This window comes from Channa argus, chromosome 18, assembly GCF_033026475.1.
Source record: "Channa argus isolate prfri chromosome 18, Channa argus male v1.0, whole genome shotgun sequence".
Lineage (NCBI taxonomy): Eukaryota > Metazoa > Chordata > Actinopteri > Anabantiformes > Channidae > Channa > Channa argus.
Window position 1 is genome coordinate 1,267,855 of NC_090214.1, and position 19,274 is coordinate 1,287,128.

The following is a 19,274-nucleotide window of genomic DNA, read 5'->3' on the forward strand; positions in this document are numbered from 1 at the left end:
AGAAACAAGACAACAGCATAAACACAACGCAGGTAGAACCAGCTTCTCAGGACAGGACTCAGCAGTTCATTTGCACATGAAGGACAATAAACACTCCTTTGAGGACTGGACAGAAAAGAAGGACCAGCCACATCCAACACAGTCGTTTACACTTTGACCCCAACTGCTGTGAAGGTATCAACGACCCAAACGACCTGACATCAAATACCTGGGGCCTTCAAACGAGGTTCAAGATTCAAAGAAAAAAGCTTTAATGTTTGAGACCCTTCCTGTTTCACACCCTGCTCTTCCCCACTTTACGTCCTCAGCTCTCAACTCAGAATCCTTCCTGCCACTGTCACTATATTCAACATGTTTTTATCCACAGAAAGTCAACCAATCACACATGTGCTATTTCCGGCGCTTCTCCCTTTTCAAGGGCACCTCGAATTCACTCGCCAAGGGAGGGCGGGAGAGTGTTGCTCATTTATTTCCCCCTCTTCAAGCTTCTCTAACCTTTAAAGCCAGTAGTTATCAATCAAACACCCAAGAGTGTGTGAGATTTCTTCCCAATTAAACACTTCAGCAGCTGATTTCACTGATTAGTTCCTCCTCTTGCTGGATAATCATCAGTGAAACAAGCTGCATCAAGCTGAAAACTCCTCTGGAATGAATGTGCGTGAATGGAAAAACCAGCAGGTTGCGCCTGACTGGCTGCTGAAGGCCACAGCACTCACCTGCAGAGAGCGTCGGAGCGGCAGGCGTGTCGCAGCTCCAGGCAGGAAGGTCTGTGCCTCTCCTGGTGGGAGCAGGACGGGACGATGGTGCGGCGGCGGCGCTCGGCACAGGCCTGGTCCGGGCAGAAGCAAAACAGCAGCGGATAGCTCAACTCCCACGGTACCCGCTCAAAAAACTGCCGCAGAGCCTGAGAGACACCGAAGAAATGTTATACTGCCAGAAACAAAAACTTTCCCTAATATGCACAAATCATAGTTTTTACATGGATCTGTATATGACAAAAGTTCAAATCCTTCTGCTTTTTAACCATTTCTGTCTTTGTAGAACAGTAAGCTACTCAGAATTTACATGATGTCACAACAGGACTCATGAAAAATGTACAGGAGACACGAGCACTGTTGTAGGCAACTTCATTCATTGTCCACATACTTCACACACACTTCCACACCGTGGGGGGTCATCTGCATTTAAAGCTACACACACCAAAACTTAGTGTTTTGCATAAACATTTTAAAAAAAGAGAAATTTGGAGACTTGACAGAAAGTACTAGTGAGTAGTTATTGTTTAGTTATATTTCACAAAATTGGATGAAGTTTGTGTTTTGTAACATGTTTTCATTTTACTCTACACTTTATATTGTGGTTCAATTTGTGTATTTAAGCCGTGTAAATGTTCTGCACCAGAGCAGCAGTTTAACAGCATAGAGCCCATGAAATAAGTAACAGGAAATTAACAGTGCAAAGGACAAGTGAGGGACAAGAATCACACTCAGCCACAGTAACAGCTCCAAGGTTTAGTGCAAGTAGTAAAAAACGGCACAACAAGTTTCTAACTTTGTAGCCTTAAAGAGGCTTTTAGCTTTCACAGTCACAGCAGTCTGCATCTATTCTAGCTGATATTACTGCACTGTGCAAGACTTTGTCTCAGGAACCACATGACACAAGGTCACATTGGAGTTTTCAGGAGAAACATCTGATGTTGTTGTTATGCAGATTGTTGGCCTGGACAAAACTAAGCTCAACACTGAATTGTATTCATTGCTGTATTATAATTCATATATGTAGAAAAGTACTATCTCACAAGTAAAACTTCTGCAATCAAAATGTTCCTGAAGTTCCAAAGTACTAAAAGTAAATTTATGTCTCATTTCTCACCACAGAATCCAATAATATCACATTCAAGCTACTAATGCATCACTTTAATGAGCTGATTTTAATAAACTGAATTACTGTTTGATGATCAGATGTGAATGACATCTCATATCACTGATTTATTAATTTATTGATAGACCCTGACGTAAAGCCTGACGTAAAGCCTGACCTAAGGCCTGACCTAAGGCCTGACCTAAGGCCTGACGTAAAGCCTGACCTAAAGCCTGACCTAAAGCCTGACCTAAGGCCTTACCTAAGGCCTGACCTAAAGCCTTACCTAAGGCCTTACCTAAGGCCTGACCTAAGGCCTTACCTAAAGCCTGACCTAAGGCCTGACATAAAGCCTGACCTAAGGCCTGACCTAAAGCCTTACCTAAGGCCTGACCTAAGGCCTGACCTAAAGCCTGACCTAAGGCCTGACCTAAAGCCTGACCTAAGGCTTTACCTAAGGCCTGACCTAAGGCCTTACCTAAGGCCTGACCTAAAGCCTGACCTAAGGCCTGACGTAAAGCCTGACCTAAGGCCTGACCTAAGGCCTGACCTAAGGCCTGACCTAAAGTCTGACCTAAGGCCTGACCTAAAGCCTGACCTAAGGCCTGACCTAAAGCCTGACCAGGGACAGCGGCTGCAAATTAGCCTTTGCTATGGAGCCTGAGTACTTAGCATTGTTTGCTTCGTTGTATTATCCCCGTAAACAGAAGCAGAGAACGGACAAGGATACAATCATCTTTTTTGTGCCGTTATGTCACGATAACATTAACAGGATAATTATCTCGTGATCTGAAAGTCTTGGGATAATAAAGTTCATTTTCTCGAGATAATGAGATATTTTAGCAAAATCTAAATGAGTGTATGCTGATCCACAGGTCACATCTAACGCAGTCTCTTTCAGACTTGTGCAATAAATTGTAATTTTGCTTTGGTTTAACAGTGATTATAGACATTGTCATTTACATTTTTATTCCTTTTAGCTGAGCTGACAGCATTGTTTACCTAATATTTCTGTAAACATACCTTTTCTTTTTGCATAAAACTAAATGTTCACCAAAATAAAAGTTCTCCCACCTTCTGACACCTTTTCCGGCTGCAAGGTTCCTGGTTGGCCAGCGAGGGCTGTGGGGGCGTGGCCTTGCTGCAGATGGAGTTGTAGGCAGAGCGTAGACGTTTACATGTCTCGTTCAGGTTACACGCCTTTGCTGCGTCCAGACAGGGGTTACAGGGTTTCCCCGCTTCAGAGCAGGGGCTCATCTTCGACAAGGACAAATCTGAACAGAAAGACAAAAGATGATAAAGGTTTATCAAGTATGATGATATATAAACGTTTGACTTCAATGTTGCCCGGAAGCTACTGTCCTGTTTAGTTTTAGCTACCGGAGGCTAATACCAGACTAGCATCTTCAAAAGGCTGCAGCTCTGGTGCTGATGTTCAGGACATTTATGGGAAGACATATCCCAAACCTTGAGAATTATTAATGCCAAATTATCCACGCGGGCTGTGAGGTTGTCTTCTTTATTCAAACATGCACAGGAGACAAAAACAAAGGAAACAGAAGGAAGCTCCCTGTGCTCACAGCTTTGCTGCCAGGATTGAACCAGCTCTTTGCAAATCCGTCACCACCAGCTCTGTCACAAATGCACCTACAGGTTTCAGAGTTTCAACTTATGTCGTCACTCTTACTGCTGATGAAGTTGCTTCTAATTACCAACTGTCACGTAAACTGGAGAAAAACCCAGAGTTACCACAGGCAGTTAATTACCAGGTCTGTGATGCCAGTTCTCAGGAGGACTCAGACAAGCATGTGATTATTGCAGGAGATGTCCATTCTAATATAGTAAAAATACTCAACATTAGCTGCTCAAGAGACTTTAATGTTTAATCGTTTTCCCAAAATGTGCTCACAGAGACTGTGGGGCAGGTGAGTCCTCGAAGACAACAGCGTCTCCCTCCCTCAACCCAGTGGTTTACCCTCAGTGTCAGACTGAAGATTTCGCCCCTGGGCTCAGTGAAGCAGGAAACTCAAAACAGAGCCAGAGTAAGCTGAAGCTGCTTTGTGAAACAGGCCCCTGGTGTCCTTGAGTCTTACGGTTTGATCCCTGACACTGAGTCCTGTGTTTGTAGGTTTCCAAAAAGCACATCTCTTCTCGCACAGGCCTTACGCAAGCCAGCAGTGAAAAAGCTGCAGGTTGCTCAGCTGTCCCCTGTCAGTGCACGGCATCATTAATCAGGAGCAGTGGGGATATGAAGTGGGTATCACCCTCAGGTTCTTTTTTTATTAGCAGCCAAGCCTGTGGCCTGCACTACATTACATTAGTGACGGTATGTGGAATGTATTAAATCTGCACTGCACTCATTATGTTAATACATAAGCATAAAGCTGGACTGGTAGGCACAATAGTCAAATATATGGAGAGCAAAGCTAGGACCGCAGTCAGGCTGCCTGAGAGGGAATGATGCATCACGCAGACAGTGGCAAACCATCTGATCCTGAGTCAGTGAAGCTGTGGACATGTGAGAGCAGTGTTTAGTGATAACAGGACGCTGAGACTGAGAGCCAATCAAATCTTAAGTGGAGTGTAAGTGGGCTGTAATAAAGTGATGGAGAAGAGTTGAAAATGTGCATCAGACCTCTGCTCTCTGGTTAAACTACATTAGAAGAACAGATGGTCAGCTAAGCACTGTTTTTCATGGCTGTCCTACGACACAGTCAGGTGCTGACATGGATGGATCACTGAATGGATCCTGGGAGCTACGAGGTCACTGGGACCATGGACCAGAGCCTCTGACGTTAATTTTGGTTTTGTCTTGTTTGACATTAAAAAGACAAAGTGACCGCAAAGCATGCACAAAAAAAACCCACCACAAAATGCAAAATGACACAAAATCATTAATATCAACCCAAAAAGGCACAAAATGGTCAAACACAGAAAAATGGACACAAAATTACTCTGACAAGTTGACTAATATGAGACAAAAACCCTTTAGAAATAGACAAAATGACCACAAAGACGTGCAAAAAGTATTTTTATTAACTTCCCAAAAATGGATAAAAAACATGCACCGAATGTACAAAAACACTTTCAGAAACATTCACAGCCGCATGGGTTTGAAAAAGGGTTTGACTTGTTTACTTCACCTAAGTGATGGGGGCCAAACTCTGTGTTTATCTGAAGACAGTATCAGTCGCCAACCTTCCGAGTCCCATTAGTGGACGTCTTCCAATGCTGCAGCCTTTTTAGTTCTAAATTCCCTTTTTTGGTCCTTTCCTTCCACTGCAACTCACCAGGGAAACAAAGTGAGAGTTTTATCTTAAAGCAAGTTTGGAAGACGTCCACCAGTTTTTTAATTAACTCCGACTGCTGAAGCCTCATTTCTAAAGATGAAAGGGCTTGAGGACAGGATTAATTCATGGCCAGTGTGAACGGGACAAACGATTACAACAAGTGAGACCTTGTTTAGAGACAGACTAAACAAATTATTGCATACTTGAAGGACAGAACATGTCTTTAATGAAGTTTGACTCTGTACAACTAAAATGTGACATTTCAACACGTAGGTTCAGGCTCAGGAAAGGCGGTGCAGCCTTGGCTGAATATTGAAAATGGCAACAGTGTTGTGAAGCATGAGACAGGGTGCGTTTACTTCCAGTCTAGCAGAGAGTCCCGCAGTGTCAACCCAGTGTTAGAACTGGAAACCAAACTCGAGGCAGCTGTAGGCCGTCAGCACCGCTGCATTTCAACTGATGGTCTGACCCGTGGGAGTCGTCACACAGGCGAAGTCCAGTGGGAAACACCATCACATCTTTAGCCGTCATGTGAAGAGCAGTGACTGTGCAGGAAAACATGGAGACGATAGGTGAAACAGAGGAGGGGGGAAAACAGCAGAGCTGAAAAAAAAGGGGGCTGCAGTTGCCATGGAAGGGGGTGCAGCCTGTGACGATAGTCTGTGTGTGTCACAGTGTCCATGCTGAGCAGGAACAGGAGCTGCTGGCTCACCGTCTCCATGACGATGCCTTTAAGAAAACCGGTCCCAGTGATGGAGACAGTGGTGTGTCCTGCTCTCTGCCCTTTTCCATAGTCCACAATAGGCTCTGTTGTTTCACTGATGTCAAGATCGAAATTGTTGTCATGACAACACGAAGGCCATTTCCATGGCGCTGAAATGGCTGTCACGCAGTCAAATGTAAGGACAAGTATCTAACTAGGGCAGGACATACGTGTGTTTGGGACATAGCTGATCTTCTTGCCCATGTCTGCTGACGTGAACGCTGCTTTCACACATGCACCAGAACCTGAAACTTCTCCAGATTTTACGGAGCAGCTGTGATGCTCTTTAGCTCTTCTGGTGCAGCTAAGCGTTGGTTTGTAGTTTTGTTACATTTACACGCAAATGAGTTAGGTGTCAAAGAGGGGGGAGGAGGGGGGAGGAGGGGAGGAGGGGGGGGGGGGGGGGAGAGGAGGGGGTCAGCTGCAGCCGATTGATGACATATTTACCACCTGGGCGGCAGAATCATGCGCCCCTGTGTTCAGCCCTCCAGCTGTGAAGACCTTTTTGTCCACTGAGGAAGACACCACAGGAAACCACATTCCTCCTTTCTTGTGTTTCTTTCACCTCCACATACACTCGGGGGCTGAGCACAAAGCTCTGAGGTCGTCCAGTCTTTTGATAGAATTAACAACATCTTCTGCCTTCTCAGCCGTCCACTTTGACCTCCACCGTATGACATCAGTGGACATAATCCAAGAAACAAATAAATAAATGTAATCCAATCCCTGATTGCATTTATCCGTTTTTAAATTTTAAAAGGATATTCAAATATTTGAACTAATATAATCATTACTTTATCGTGACTTATTTATACAATCCTGGACCATTTTTGTTAGAGTTATGTTTGCATCAAACTGACATAATGATTATGCACATTCCGCTGGTAAATCATTTTTCATCACCAGAAGTAAGGAAGATTATATTGGTGCATCTGTCCTGATAAATTAGAAAGTAACTTTAATTTCTGACAAAGGAACATTTATCACAACCGAATGTGCATTAAATATTATTTTGATTAAAAAAACCACACAGTCTTAGTTTAACTCTGTGATTTTAAAATAAGGTGGTGCAAACTTTTCAAACTCTCCTCCATCTCAAAGCCAGCTCCTAAATCAACACTTTGCTTTCAAGCACTTTTACCAAAGCTACTGTCACTGCGCTCTGAGTGTCTACACCAGCAACAGCACAACTGAGGCGAGCGGCGTCTGCTCGAGGCACCTGCTCTCCGCTCGTTGTTCTGCAACACAACAGACCTGAGATGACGTCTGCCACCTTCACCGACCAGTCACAACCTGGGGAGGGGCAGGATGGCTCGTCTGTGCTGGGTGCTGAGCAGCTACAGTGAGATCTGATCACACATCGCAGTGTCAGAGTGTCGACTCCACAAAGCTCTAATCCAACACATCCAATTACAAGAGTCTAATGAAAAGGACAACTGTAAACTTGGCCCTTTAAAGTGTGGCATGGTGACATTTCCCCGAGTTGTCCACCGTTTTAATCAATACACCGATACACTAGTAACAACTCTAGAGACATGTTAGACTCCAACATGTCTCTAGAGTTGTTGTTATTTAATTTCTCCGTCCTCTAACAGTTAGAGGACGGAGAAATTAAATAAATGTTTCTTGCACAAAACTTAGTGATCTGAAGTCATGATTTGACTTCTGGTCAGGACAGTGACCTAATTTCATACAGAATCCGTTTAACCTCAGTATGAACACAGAACATGGTTTTTTTTTTTTCTCCTTTGTAAACTTTTTGCTGCACTACAATATCTGTAGCTGGGGCAGATCCTCCTGATGACATCACCTGGGCTGAAAGATCGACGGATCATCTGAGGGAAGTGATTCAAGCCTGAAGCAGAGAAACTTGCTAAAACAAGTTGAAAATCGGTGATATCACCTTATAAGTATAGTTTTAAATGAAATGTACAGGTAGATGAAATTAAGCAACTACCTGAGGAAAATGTAACCAACATATTAATACGACAGTAAAAACAATTCGGCACTGACTGAATGTTTTTCTGCATTGAGCACCATCACGTTTGGAAAAATTGTTTATTGAAAGATTGTAATTTTCTTTATGGCACAGAACCTGGTGCCTACTTTACCCACAATGCAACTCAGTCACAAGCAGCTGCTTCAGCTATTCACATGCGTCTTGCAGCTCACCATCAGATGTTTTTCTTTGCTTTCCACACTTGCAGTCTTCACATTCCCTCCGTCTGCAGCCTTTATGCTGCTTTTTTACACATATGCAGCAGAGCTCACAACACCTGGAGACACACACTGAAGTGGAAAATGACTGGAGTTCATCTGTAATGGAAGACATCTTTCTCTGTCAGAATAAATTGTGCTTTCTGCTACTTCACACCTGCCTGATGTCAGTTTTCTTCCACTTTAGAAGTCACGAGGAGAAGATTGCTCGTACCGGCCACATTTCCTACATTCCTCTCTTTAAAAACGCGAGCTCATTCACTCAAACTGTGACTGACTGAAATGTTGCAGATGCTTCAGATAGCGAGAGTACGATGGTCCATCAGCGCTAACAGCTGTCTCTTTATCAGCCTGTGGTTGTTTAGCGAGTACAGGAATGCATAGCAAAGTACTGCAGTTGTATACAAAATGTTGCGGCTGTATTTTTAGCTCTTGCTGATCCACTGTACTGTGGATGATTACATTCAAACTCACTGGACTGAACTGAGGGCGGTGACAAAGACACTGTGAGCTGTCATCACCTCAGTCCGTGGGGTCGGACATAATTAAATACGAACATACACACAATTGCGTGTGAGAGAGAGCTGCAGGCATCATGGTGTTCGTCTGCAGTATCAGTGTGTTCAGTTCGAGCTTCTCCCTGCAGATAACCTCACTCCTCTACATGTAGGAGTTTACAAGACGGGGAGTACTGGAGTGTTTAAGAGTGTTTTATTATCACCGACGAAGTCTGCTCTAATGGAACATATTTTTCTGAACACTCACATCTACAAACGCACACTGAAAGCCCCGAGCTGTATAGATAAACAGTTGTGCAGCGTTGTGTGTGCGTGTGCTTCCAGGAAAGGCTGATTCTGTACAGAGGAGCTGGTCTGACGCTTCTGAAAGAAACCAGAGACACAACAGTTCTGTGGTGACTGAATGCAGAATAGCAGAGTCTGTTGCCAGGATCAGTGTATAAAGGCGATGATTCAGCAAGACGAGTTCTGTTTATAGAGGAGCAATAAATGGCCCAGGCCATATGAAACTACAGACCTCATTTCCAGAAAAGTCAGGGTTCTGTGTTAAATTTAGCTACAAAGACAATGCAGTGGTTTGCAAATCATTTGAAACCCATTTGTGAGTGTAACTAGCACGTATGGTAAAAGGTTTCTCAGTGGGTGACAGGTCTGCAGTCAGTGCAGCACCTGGACTACTGAGCCATGTTCAGGATCAAATCAAATGTAACTTTTTTACGTACGACAGCACCTCAGCACCTACAGCTTAACGCACGTCAAATGGTTTCAAAAGCTGAAAACCTTGGGATCATGAGCTCTTCCTCTTTTCTCCCCCCACACTTTGATCCAAACATCCATCATTTTGACAGAGGCTGATGTTTCTATCAGTTCATAGAACTTCATGACTTCAGCACTTTGTTGTAAACAGGAACTTGGCCTCAGTGGTTGAGGTTTACCAGCAGTTTGCATCTTTTGGTGAATCGTCCTCTTGATCGTCAAAGTGAAAAATGTGATGCCTTGCTTCCTGTGCACTTTGATTTTTAAAAACATAACCGCTGGTTTTCAGTTCAGAGATGAAGAAGCCCCTCAGGCGAGAGGGGAAAGGTCTTCAAGAACTTCAAGCAAGTCCGGCTACAGCCGAGTAGCCCTGTTGGAAATCCTATTAGCTGCATTAGAGCATTCAGATCCTTCTTCCCTCCTGCAGCAGCACATTTGAAGCTCTAATTGTGCGTTGACACAATCTTGAAACATACCTGTCTTCAAACAGACGCGCTCTCTTTCTTCACTGTGACACTTCCATTACAGTCAGTCACTGTTTAACCCTCTACACCTGAGGCACCTTCTCTCATCTCTGAGCTCCCCCAACCCCCCCGTCCCCCCTCTGTCTTTAATGCGTCACCTTACTCACAGAGAAGCAGCAGCAGCAGCAGCAGCATATAAAAGGGAGCAGATATTTATATATAAAAGAGAAAGAGAGCGAGTATCCAGGGCAGGAGTGTGGGCCAATTAGAGACTTGCTGTAGGTCGTCCTGTTATCTTTCTCACACACACACACACGCAAGCTCATCAGGATATATACAGAGCCCTGCCATGGGATGTACACACAACGCACATACACACCCCAATGTTCTCCAGTGTCTGTACAACCACACACACACACACATATAGATATAGACATATATACACTGCATCCAGCACGGAGACGTGATCTAACAAGGTCAAACACAGAACTGGAGGCAGAATTGGACGTAAGAGAGAAAGTGAGTGAGGGGGGAAAAACACCAAGAAGACGTGAAGGTGGGGACAGAAGGCCAGAAGCCACAAGCTCCAGGAGGACGTCCTCACTCTGTTATCCACCATTTGGTTGTGGTGTGTTTGAGCAGTTGGTGCATTTTGTCTGAGCTGCTGTGAAACCTGTCAGCGTCGCTTCCTGGTCTTAACCTCAGTCTGAAGTCCAAAGCAGAATCCTCGGTTTAGCCTCCACAAGGACCTTTTCCTGCCAAAGATGCGTCACACAACACCAGACTAATCCCAGTCAACTGAAGTTTACCTTTGAAAACACTACAGATGCAGCCGATGCAAACACCTCCAGCTACAAAATGAGAGCTTGATGTGTGTGTGTAGCAAAACGTGTCGTCCAAACTGCTGCAACATGTTTGTCTAACTCACGTCCAACACGGCTACTGATAGAAAACCTGCACTGTGACTCTGAAACTTCCAGTGTCAATGAACCACTAAACAGCAGCTGCAGTCTGTGGGAATGAGAGCAATAATTAGGAAGGAGGCAGTGTTGACCTATTCATAATAACTCGGAGCCCCTTTGGAATTACATCAATGCTTAATGATCCTCAGCCTTGTTGACACTGATGCTGTTTTAGTTACCACCTTTTTCTTAGCACATCCAGCAGAATATGCTGCTGTTTGGTTTTGATGTTCATAAAGTTTCATGCTACATGTGGATTGTATTGTGTAACCTGACACAGCTGCACGTAGCATCTTTAGTTTCTGTTTCTCTTTCTGCAGCAGCAAAACATCAGTAAAATGTACGTGTAGCCATTTCGTTTTTAACCCAAAGACAAGTCACCTGACCTCACTGTGCCCATGGAAACCGTGGGGACTCATGCTGTCCCCTGCTGGACAAGCAGTGTCTCAGGGTACATGCAGTATCTGTGTGGTCCCTGCATTTCCTGCTGCATTTACGTAGCTTTAGTAAAGTACAAAACATGCACTTCATGAATCATGAAAAAAGAAAGATGATTTTATTTTTCCTCTGAGCCATGTTCTCAGACAACCTCAGGTTTCTGGTGATTGTCCTGTGCGTCGTCTCTCTGAAGGTCCTCAGAGATCCATCGTTGCTTCTGATCCTCACTCCTCAGGGCACAAATTAGAGCTTTGGGTCATTGTTCAAGATGGAGAACTAGAATAAATTCCAGCTCAAGTGAGGATCAGGGAGCGATAGGAAAACGTCACCGATTCAGCAGGTAGCGATTTTATGGCCAAAGTTTTTCTTGAACATATTCCACATGTGTGTTTAACTTCAGGGACAGAACTATCTGGTCTTTTCTGTTAAACTAACTCTAAATTTAAGGAAATACACACAGAAAAATCTTCCACTTTTGACTTTACGACATCTCAGCCCCGTCCTGACCACCCCCCCCACACTTGAAGCTGCGTCAGTAGGAAACGTCTTGGCGTCCTCACCCGTGGACAGATTATCTGCTGTCCTTTCTGCTTCCATCAACTCTCCTCTGCTTTCCGCTTCTCCAAGCCCTCGTCTCACATTTCACATTCTCTTCTTAACTCCTAATCTCATCCCCTCTGCTTCTCCCAGGTGTCCTCTTATCTCCTTGTTTCCCATTTCCTCCTCTTTCATCCCCTCGTTTCCTCTCCTCGTTTGCTTCCCTTGACTCATTTCCCCTCATCTTTCTTTCTCTTCCCTCCTCTCGTGTTGGGAGAGGCTGAAAACACGCTGATGTATCTAATGGATGCACATTTAAAAAGATGAGAATTGAGGAGCGAGATGAGGGAGAAGAGTCATTTATTGAGAGCAGAGCGATGAGGAGCCAGGTCATCAGCTGTAGAGTGATTGTGTCTGATTACACGAGTAGCTCAGGACCGATGCAATATGAAACTGTCACAGGAAATAAACAACAGCAAAGTGGAAATAACATGAATTCAGATTAAGTAAAATATAAAATAGGTAGAATACTGTGATATTTAAATGCCAAAATAAAAACATTCAGTGTAGTGATGAAAGGAGCATTTTGTTTTTTTTGTTACTGGTCATCAGCTTCTCATATTTGATTTACCATATCTTTTTTCTGTTTTAATGATTTGAGCATGTTTTTTTCTTCTTCAGTGATGTTGTTGATGCAGTGTTGTGTGGATCCTGCACAGGTGTAGTTCTACAGCCTGACGTGCTCTGTCTCTTCTTTCTGTGGCTGAATGAGTTTCCCCAGGTGAGATGGATGGCATCCTCCTCTCTGCCACAGCTTCCACAGTCCAACATCCCGTCTTCCTGATCGTCTTGTTCAGACTGTCTCATCAGCCTTGATGCCACCTCCTCAGTGCACAACCGCAGAGAACAATGCACTCGCTAAAACAATGGAACGAAGCCTCCTGAGAAAGATCAGAACCTTGACAATGTTATTATCATTGGGTCATTATCAATGATGGATATTACCCACAAGCCTAAGCTGAAGCAGCCATTCAGGGAACGCAGGCCTGGCCTTAGTAGAGCGTGAAGGTCAAACCAAAATGAGAGTCTGGCCTATGTAGAGGGCAGCACGGTGGTGGAGTGGTTAGCGTTGCCGCTTCACAGCTGAAAGCTCCTGGGTTTGAATCCACCTGCAGCCTTTTTGTGTGGAGTTTACATATTCTTCTTGTTCTGGTGATGTTAATTTGTGACTCCAAATGCCTGTAGGTCTGAATGTGATGTCTCTGCCCTGTGAAAGACTGAAGACCTGTTCAGGGTGGAACCCACCTCTAACCCACTCTCACACGTTGGAGCCTTTGGGCGGATGCACTGAATATTATAAATGGGACAGCTTGGTTGTGACCCCTGAACTGAGACACAGCTACAGTGATTTTCAGCTTCCACCAGCGAGAACAAGTGTTTAATAAGGACTTAGATGCAGTGACTCACACACACACACACACACACACACACACGATTTGGTTACAAAACACTGAATTTAATGAACATTTTAGTTTAACCTTTTTATAAAGTTGCATTTGTGATCCAAACACGCCACGTAAATCACAATAATTCGTGTGCAGTGGTGTTTGTGTGATGAATTTGTGTCCTTTGTTTCTTCTTTTAACTCCGTTTTTGGTCTCCACCACCTCCTGAGGAAAATCTGTTTTGGTTGGACTGTGGCATTTTGGAGCTTCCTCTGTAAAAACCGCTGCTTCTCACTGCAGTTGGAGTTAACCAAGTACAGTGACGTTGGTGTCTTGACTCACTGTAAAGCAGAGTTGAGCTGCACATTGTTTTTCTACTTGTCACTTCTTTCTCTGGTTTGAACAAATAGCGCTTGTTGGTTATGGTTCTCATTATTACAGCTCTTTGCTTAGTGAACACTGCTGAGTTTTCACTGATGTTACTTTCATCTCTGTAAACAGTTAACAGCTTTTGGAAACACACACACACACACACACACGTTCAGCTCCATATTCACAAACACTCCGTCACGCGTAGCCTTTCCCTCCAATCAATTTGCGACACTCTTGTCTGAAACATACTTTAATGTTCCAGTGCTCTTTCTTCTGCCACTGCTATTTAACACACTTCTATATTATCCCCTTATCTCTCCCTCCCTCCCTCCCTCCCTCCCTCAGCACCCCCTCCACTGCTCACTCCCTCTTTCTTGTTTCCTCTTTATCTGCTCGGAGCATTCGGAGGCTATGACTGCAGATCTTCACATCATGCTTTCCGATTGCATTAAACAGGTGAATCTAGAGACACGCCGCAAACTGCTTTACTACACACACACACACTCCACTCCAGCTGCACACACAACCATACATGTGGAGATTGATGCCATGTTCTCCAACTGCATTATAGGTCTGACAAAGAAAGTAATTGAAACGTTACTTGTACACTTTCTGTGTTTGTGTGTGTGTATCTGCACTGGTTGCAGGTCCACTGCTTTGACCATGTTTGTACTTGTGTTAATCTGAGAGAGCAGAACCCAATTTACAGAGTGCGAGTCTATTTCACAGCTGTTTGACCACACACACACACACACACACACACACACACACACACACACACACACGTAAATCATGATGCATTGCTTGGGGCTTGTGACATTTAAACACTCCTCAGAAATGTGTGTGAAGCCAATGGAGTCAGAGAAACAGAGTGTGTTGTGCAGCAGGTCTAATGTAGTGTGACCAATCAGAGGGCTGCTGAGGGAGGGAGGGGGAGTGAGGGGGGGGGCAATGACTGAGTGAAATCATGTTTAGGTGCAAACTTGATTTTTGTGTTTGCATGTGTGCTTGTTTCCCCTGAAACTCTTCTGTACGTACAGGAGTTTTCCACAGACGTAACTGCATTAACCAACAGTGCGAGTCTGACAAAGTCAGACGCTTCCAGTAGGAAAAGAACTGGAATGAAAGTGTTTAATAAAAAGTCTGGTCAGTGAGTTTGATCTCATCATTGTTCACCTCCAACCCTGCAATAATTACATCTGTTAGTCCTCTGAAAATTCTTGTGTGTACAAGTCTAAAAACTAAAAATATTCATATTTGGGAATGTGAGACCAGAGAATCTTCACCTATTCGTACATCTGCACAAACATCAGAACACAGACGATAAACATATTTTTGAGTGAGTTGTGATTTACAACCATGATTCAGTATTATTCTTCAATATTTAAAATTGTTGTAATAAGTTTGTGATATTTATAATCTCTCAAAACATTAAATGAAGCACGAGCAGCTTCATTCAGGAACTGAAGTAGCTGCTTCAAACTGAGAAAAGTTTGCACAGTAAACCTGCCATGCAGTAACAAGTCCATGTCGTTTCACCATGATTCACTTCTTTAGCAGCATTTCACCAGAAACTGCTTCATTTATGTTCAGTAATCAACATCAAATTGTGCCACAGGGATCAACTCCAGCATATGTGGTGATTTTCTCTAAAATATCATCTCAAGCAGCAGAGTACACACTTCCTCCATTTTGCTTTTCACAGAATTTTTTGGACACAAGCTCTTTTTTTTTCCCAGTGAATCAACTGATCAACAAATGGCTGCAGCTCTGTCACACAGACACTGTGGGACACAGACACAACATATATGCTGATACACCAGAGTGTGTGACACGCTCAAATCCGCCAATAAAAATAAGTCTGGTCAGTGTATCGGCTGGACTGTTATGTATAATGAAAAACTGAAGAAAGGTTATCTCCCTGCCCTTTAAATAATGAGAAATGTGTTGTAGCACATAGGACCCAAAATAGGTTTTCATGAAAGGACTATTTCAGCTGCGCACTTACACACACACACACACACACACACTCTAATTACAAAGGCATGCATTCATTCACAGATGGAGCGAGCAGACAGGGCTGGGGAGGGCTGTTCAGTTTAACTCAGTCAGCAGGAAAACCCACCCCCCCAAAACACTCGCTACTGCTGCAACCTTGACACACACACAGAAATACCTGAGATGATGGAGGCATGTCGGAATTCCTCTGAGAAATGAATCGGCTCGTACGGAGACGTCTCATAAAACTCTTCCCCTGCAAAAGAGAAAACACACAAATGTTCAGTTACAACACACACACAGCTCCATCTGAGATGCCCGAAAACACACCTGACCATCTGGCTTTACCTGCAAACTACCTGTGCTGCAGTGTTGGGAAAGCTTACAGCAGCATAAATACTTTTTTGTTTTAGTTCCAAAATATCTTAAAGGGCTGAAAGAAAATTGTGCAGACACGTGCTGAATCAGAGATTTCAGAGTTTACAAAAGTAAACTCACTGTCATGTTTAAGAAGCCACTTTTAGATTATGAAATGGTGCATTATCCTGCTAGAAGACGACATCAGACAATAGGGACGCTGGTCATAAAGGGGTGGACACGGTCAGGGGTCCAAAGTGTGCCAAGATAAGGTCCCCCACACAATTAAACTACCACAAGCAGCCGCCTGAATCGTCGATACAAAACAGGATGGATCCATGCTTCCATGTTGTTTACACCAAATTCTGAACTTGCCATCTGAATGTCACAGCATCGATCAAGGCATTTTCATCCAGCGACCTGCTGCTCACTCAACATTTTGTCCTTTTCAGATCATTCTCTGTGAACGCTAGAGTTTGCTGTGTGTCAAAATCCCAGTAGTTCAGCAGTTTCTGAAATCCTGGCACCAACAACAAAACCACGTCACAAAGTCCCCATGCTGATGCTCAGTTTGATCTCCAGCAGATCATGTCGATTATGTCCACATGTCTAAATGCAACGAGTTGCCACCATGTTATTGGCCAATTAGGTATTTGCATTAATGAGCAGTTGAACAGGTGCAACTAACAAAGTGACGAGTAAATGTACGTATTAGGTTTTTGTAAATCTTCCTTTTATAGTGAATTAGTCTCTTGTATTCCTCCACCAACTAGTGAGGTTCAGTGTAGACACATGTTGGACCGACTTTCTAATCAGTTCATCCTGGACGTTTTAAGAAATCTGTGCCACCATGATTATTGTGTTCACAAGGTGCCATAAAAATATGAAGCCAAATGTCTTGCCACCGTGGCCACACACAAAAAAATGTGTTTCCTATAAATTAAACATTGAAAGTTACAGAGGTGTCAGAACGATGCGAGTGCCCCTGTTCTCTCCGACGAGTTTACAGTATAATCCTTCCAGCAAAAAGAGATAATGCACAAATGCAACTTAAGAAACCCCATCAGATCTGTCTTTTCTGCTTCTTTGCTGCCATTAGGGGACCAGACGAGTCATTTAATGTGGCAGTGTGTTGTGACAACTGTAGCCTACTGTAAAGACAAAGTGTGTGTCACCATTTGACAGCTGGGATCATCAGCAGACTGTGATTTCAGGAGATTTCCTGTGCCATCATTTAGAGCGCAATTTGTCTTTTAAACACCATCCACACTGAGGTGAGGCCTTGTCATCGTTTCTTACTTTTCCTGAGCTTCACACACTAAATAAAATAAAAATCACTGTGTGCTTTTTCCAAATCACAGAGAGACAGAATGAACACACAGTTTAGATCATGTGGAGACATGATACGTCATTTAATGAGTTCTATTTCTGTCTCCTGAGTCGTGTTGTCCTTCACATCAGGTTTTTCTTTACCAATGTTACAATGGTGACGGTTGTCTGTCACTTTCTTAAGTATGTTGGAATTACATGACGAGAACTCTTTGTGAGGAGTAAAAATAAGAACATTCCCGTGAGGTTGAGCTGTATTGAGAATTTGCAGGGTGATATTTCACTGACAAGTTAATTAAAACAGCAGCTTTCAACAACAAAGCAGCTCAACATGCTGAGCGTAAGACATCAAAGATATCAAGATGTGGAAGACTGTGATATAAAAAGAGACAAAGACTGGATTTTACAAAGGGTGAAATGAAAGTAGGAGAGTTTATTACAAAGACTAAACAGGAGATTCACAGTGTGGTCAGAGATAAATGAACAAATAGTTCAGTTTAAAGGAACTGAAAGTTCTACCAGACACAGTTCTTCAACAATAAACTAACGTACTAGAATTACTGCATTGGAGTTGTTTTCCTCCAAGAACAAAGTCATTTTGCAGATTTCATACGTCGGCCCAGACTCTAATCAGATCAACAACGAGTCTGTTGAGTGAAAGTTTGTGATGTAATGAAATTCTCACAGGTGTTTCTGAGATACAGGAAGGTCACAATGGCCTTAAAAACAAAATCAACCTTTGACCACCAAAATCTAATCAGTTCATCTTAGAGACCAAGTGGATGCTTGTGACAAATTGGAAGTGGAGTCAGTTGGAGTTCCACCCTAACTGACCTTTGACCTCCAGAATCTAACCAGTTTGTTACTGGGTCCTGCTGAACGCTTGTGCCATATTTAAAGAAATTCCCTTAGAGTGTATCTGAGTTATTACTTTCACAGGACTGGGACAGACAGATGGATGGATAACTTTATTAAATTATAAAGCCTCTGGACAGGGCTGTAGGACAAGCAGAATCTTACAAACCAAAAGGTAATAGAGCCTCTTCTCCACGAAAGTTTATCTCCACTCATCACCATTAATATTAATCAGATTTGGAGTTGCCACTTTTCGTTAGTGTCGATGACGGTTGGTTCACGCTCTGTCCAGGTCACCAGACTGACGGGGCTGAGACAAGTGCTCACATTCACTCTTAAAGAAACACCTGTTTTTGTTTTCCACACTTTATCATGTTCTAATTTTGCCTTTTACTAAATGTCCCGAATCTTTTGGGTTATGTACTAATGTGTGGTGACAGTTTTTCCCCCTTTTTAAATTAAAAACAACAACACAGCAAAATATGCTAAAAGTGGAGGCGTGTTATTGGCCAAGCTGCTGAGTATCTCTGAACTTTGGGAGGAATGTGCTCATATGTTCTCCATTTGTATTAATGCTGCATTTCTTTTGACCATCCAGCTGCAGTTAATGAGCTCCTGCACACAGCACTTTCACATCCAGACTCTGGAGAAGCTACCTTGTTCATTTTTCCAGAATCAGCAGTGGGATTCTTACCCAGTGCTAATTGCAGTATGAGTAGGGAAAAGAAAACAAATTGGTCCTTTCCAATGTCTAAACGAACGGAACACGCTTGATCCACGTAATCATTTAACATAATTCAATATCAGGGAATGAAACCCAAATTATAAAAGGAAGAGGAAGGAAGCAGGGGCGGAAGAAAAACAGACCTGCTGTTCAGATACGATCTTCAGTTTTTGGTCACTGCTTCAGCCTTCTCCACCTCAGATACCAAGTGTTACAGTGTTAAAGAGAAACATCTAGGCCTCTTTCAATGTGCATGAATGTTTTGTCACTAGTGGTCTCTAACATACATTTAAACAACTCTGCCTCCTGAAAATGATGTTTAAATGCAACTAAAGTGCAAATACAGTTACGTTTTTAAAGGAAACACAATCATTTAGTAACAGAAAGCC

The 19,274-nt window shown here is 43.3% G+C and overlaps 1 protein-coding gene across 4 annotated transcripts in view; it reads right to left on the reverse strand.

Annotated features, from left to right (window-relative positions):
- gfra2b (GDNF family receptor alpha 2b) overlaps nucleotides 1–19,274 on the reverse strand; it is a 97,282-nt gene that overhangs the window by 33,131 nt on the left and 44,877 nt on the right. For all 4 annotated transcript variants that reach the window (XM_067484674.1, XM_067484672.1, XM_067484675.1 and 1 more), the window contains exons 3-5: nucleotides 15,799–15,876; nucleotides 2,935–3,134; nucleotides 717–904 (exon numbers count right to left, since the gene is read on the reverse strand). In XM_067484674.1, the coding sequence (XP_067340775.1) occupies nucleotides 717–904; nucleotides 2,935–3,134; nucleotides 15,799–15,876 (466 nt within the window). The remainder of the gene's footprint in view (nucleotides 1–716; nucleotides 905–2,934; nucleotides 3,135–15,798; nucleotides 15,877–19,274) is intronic.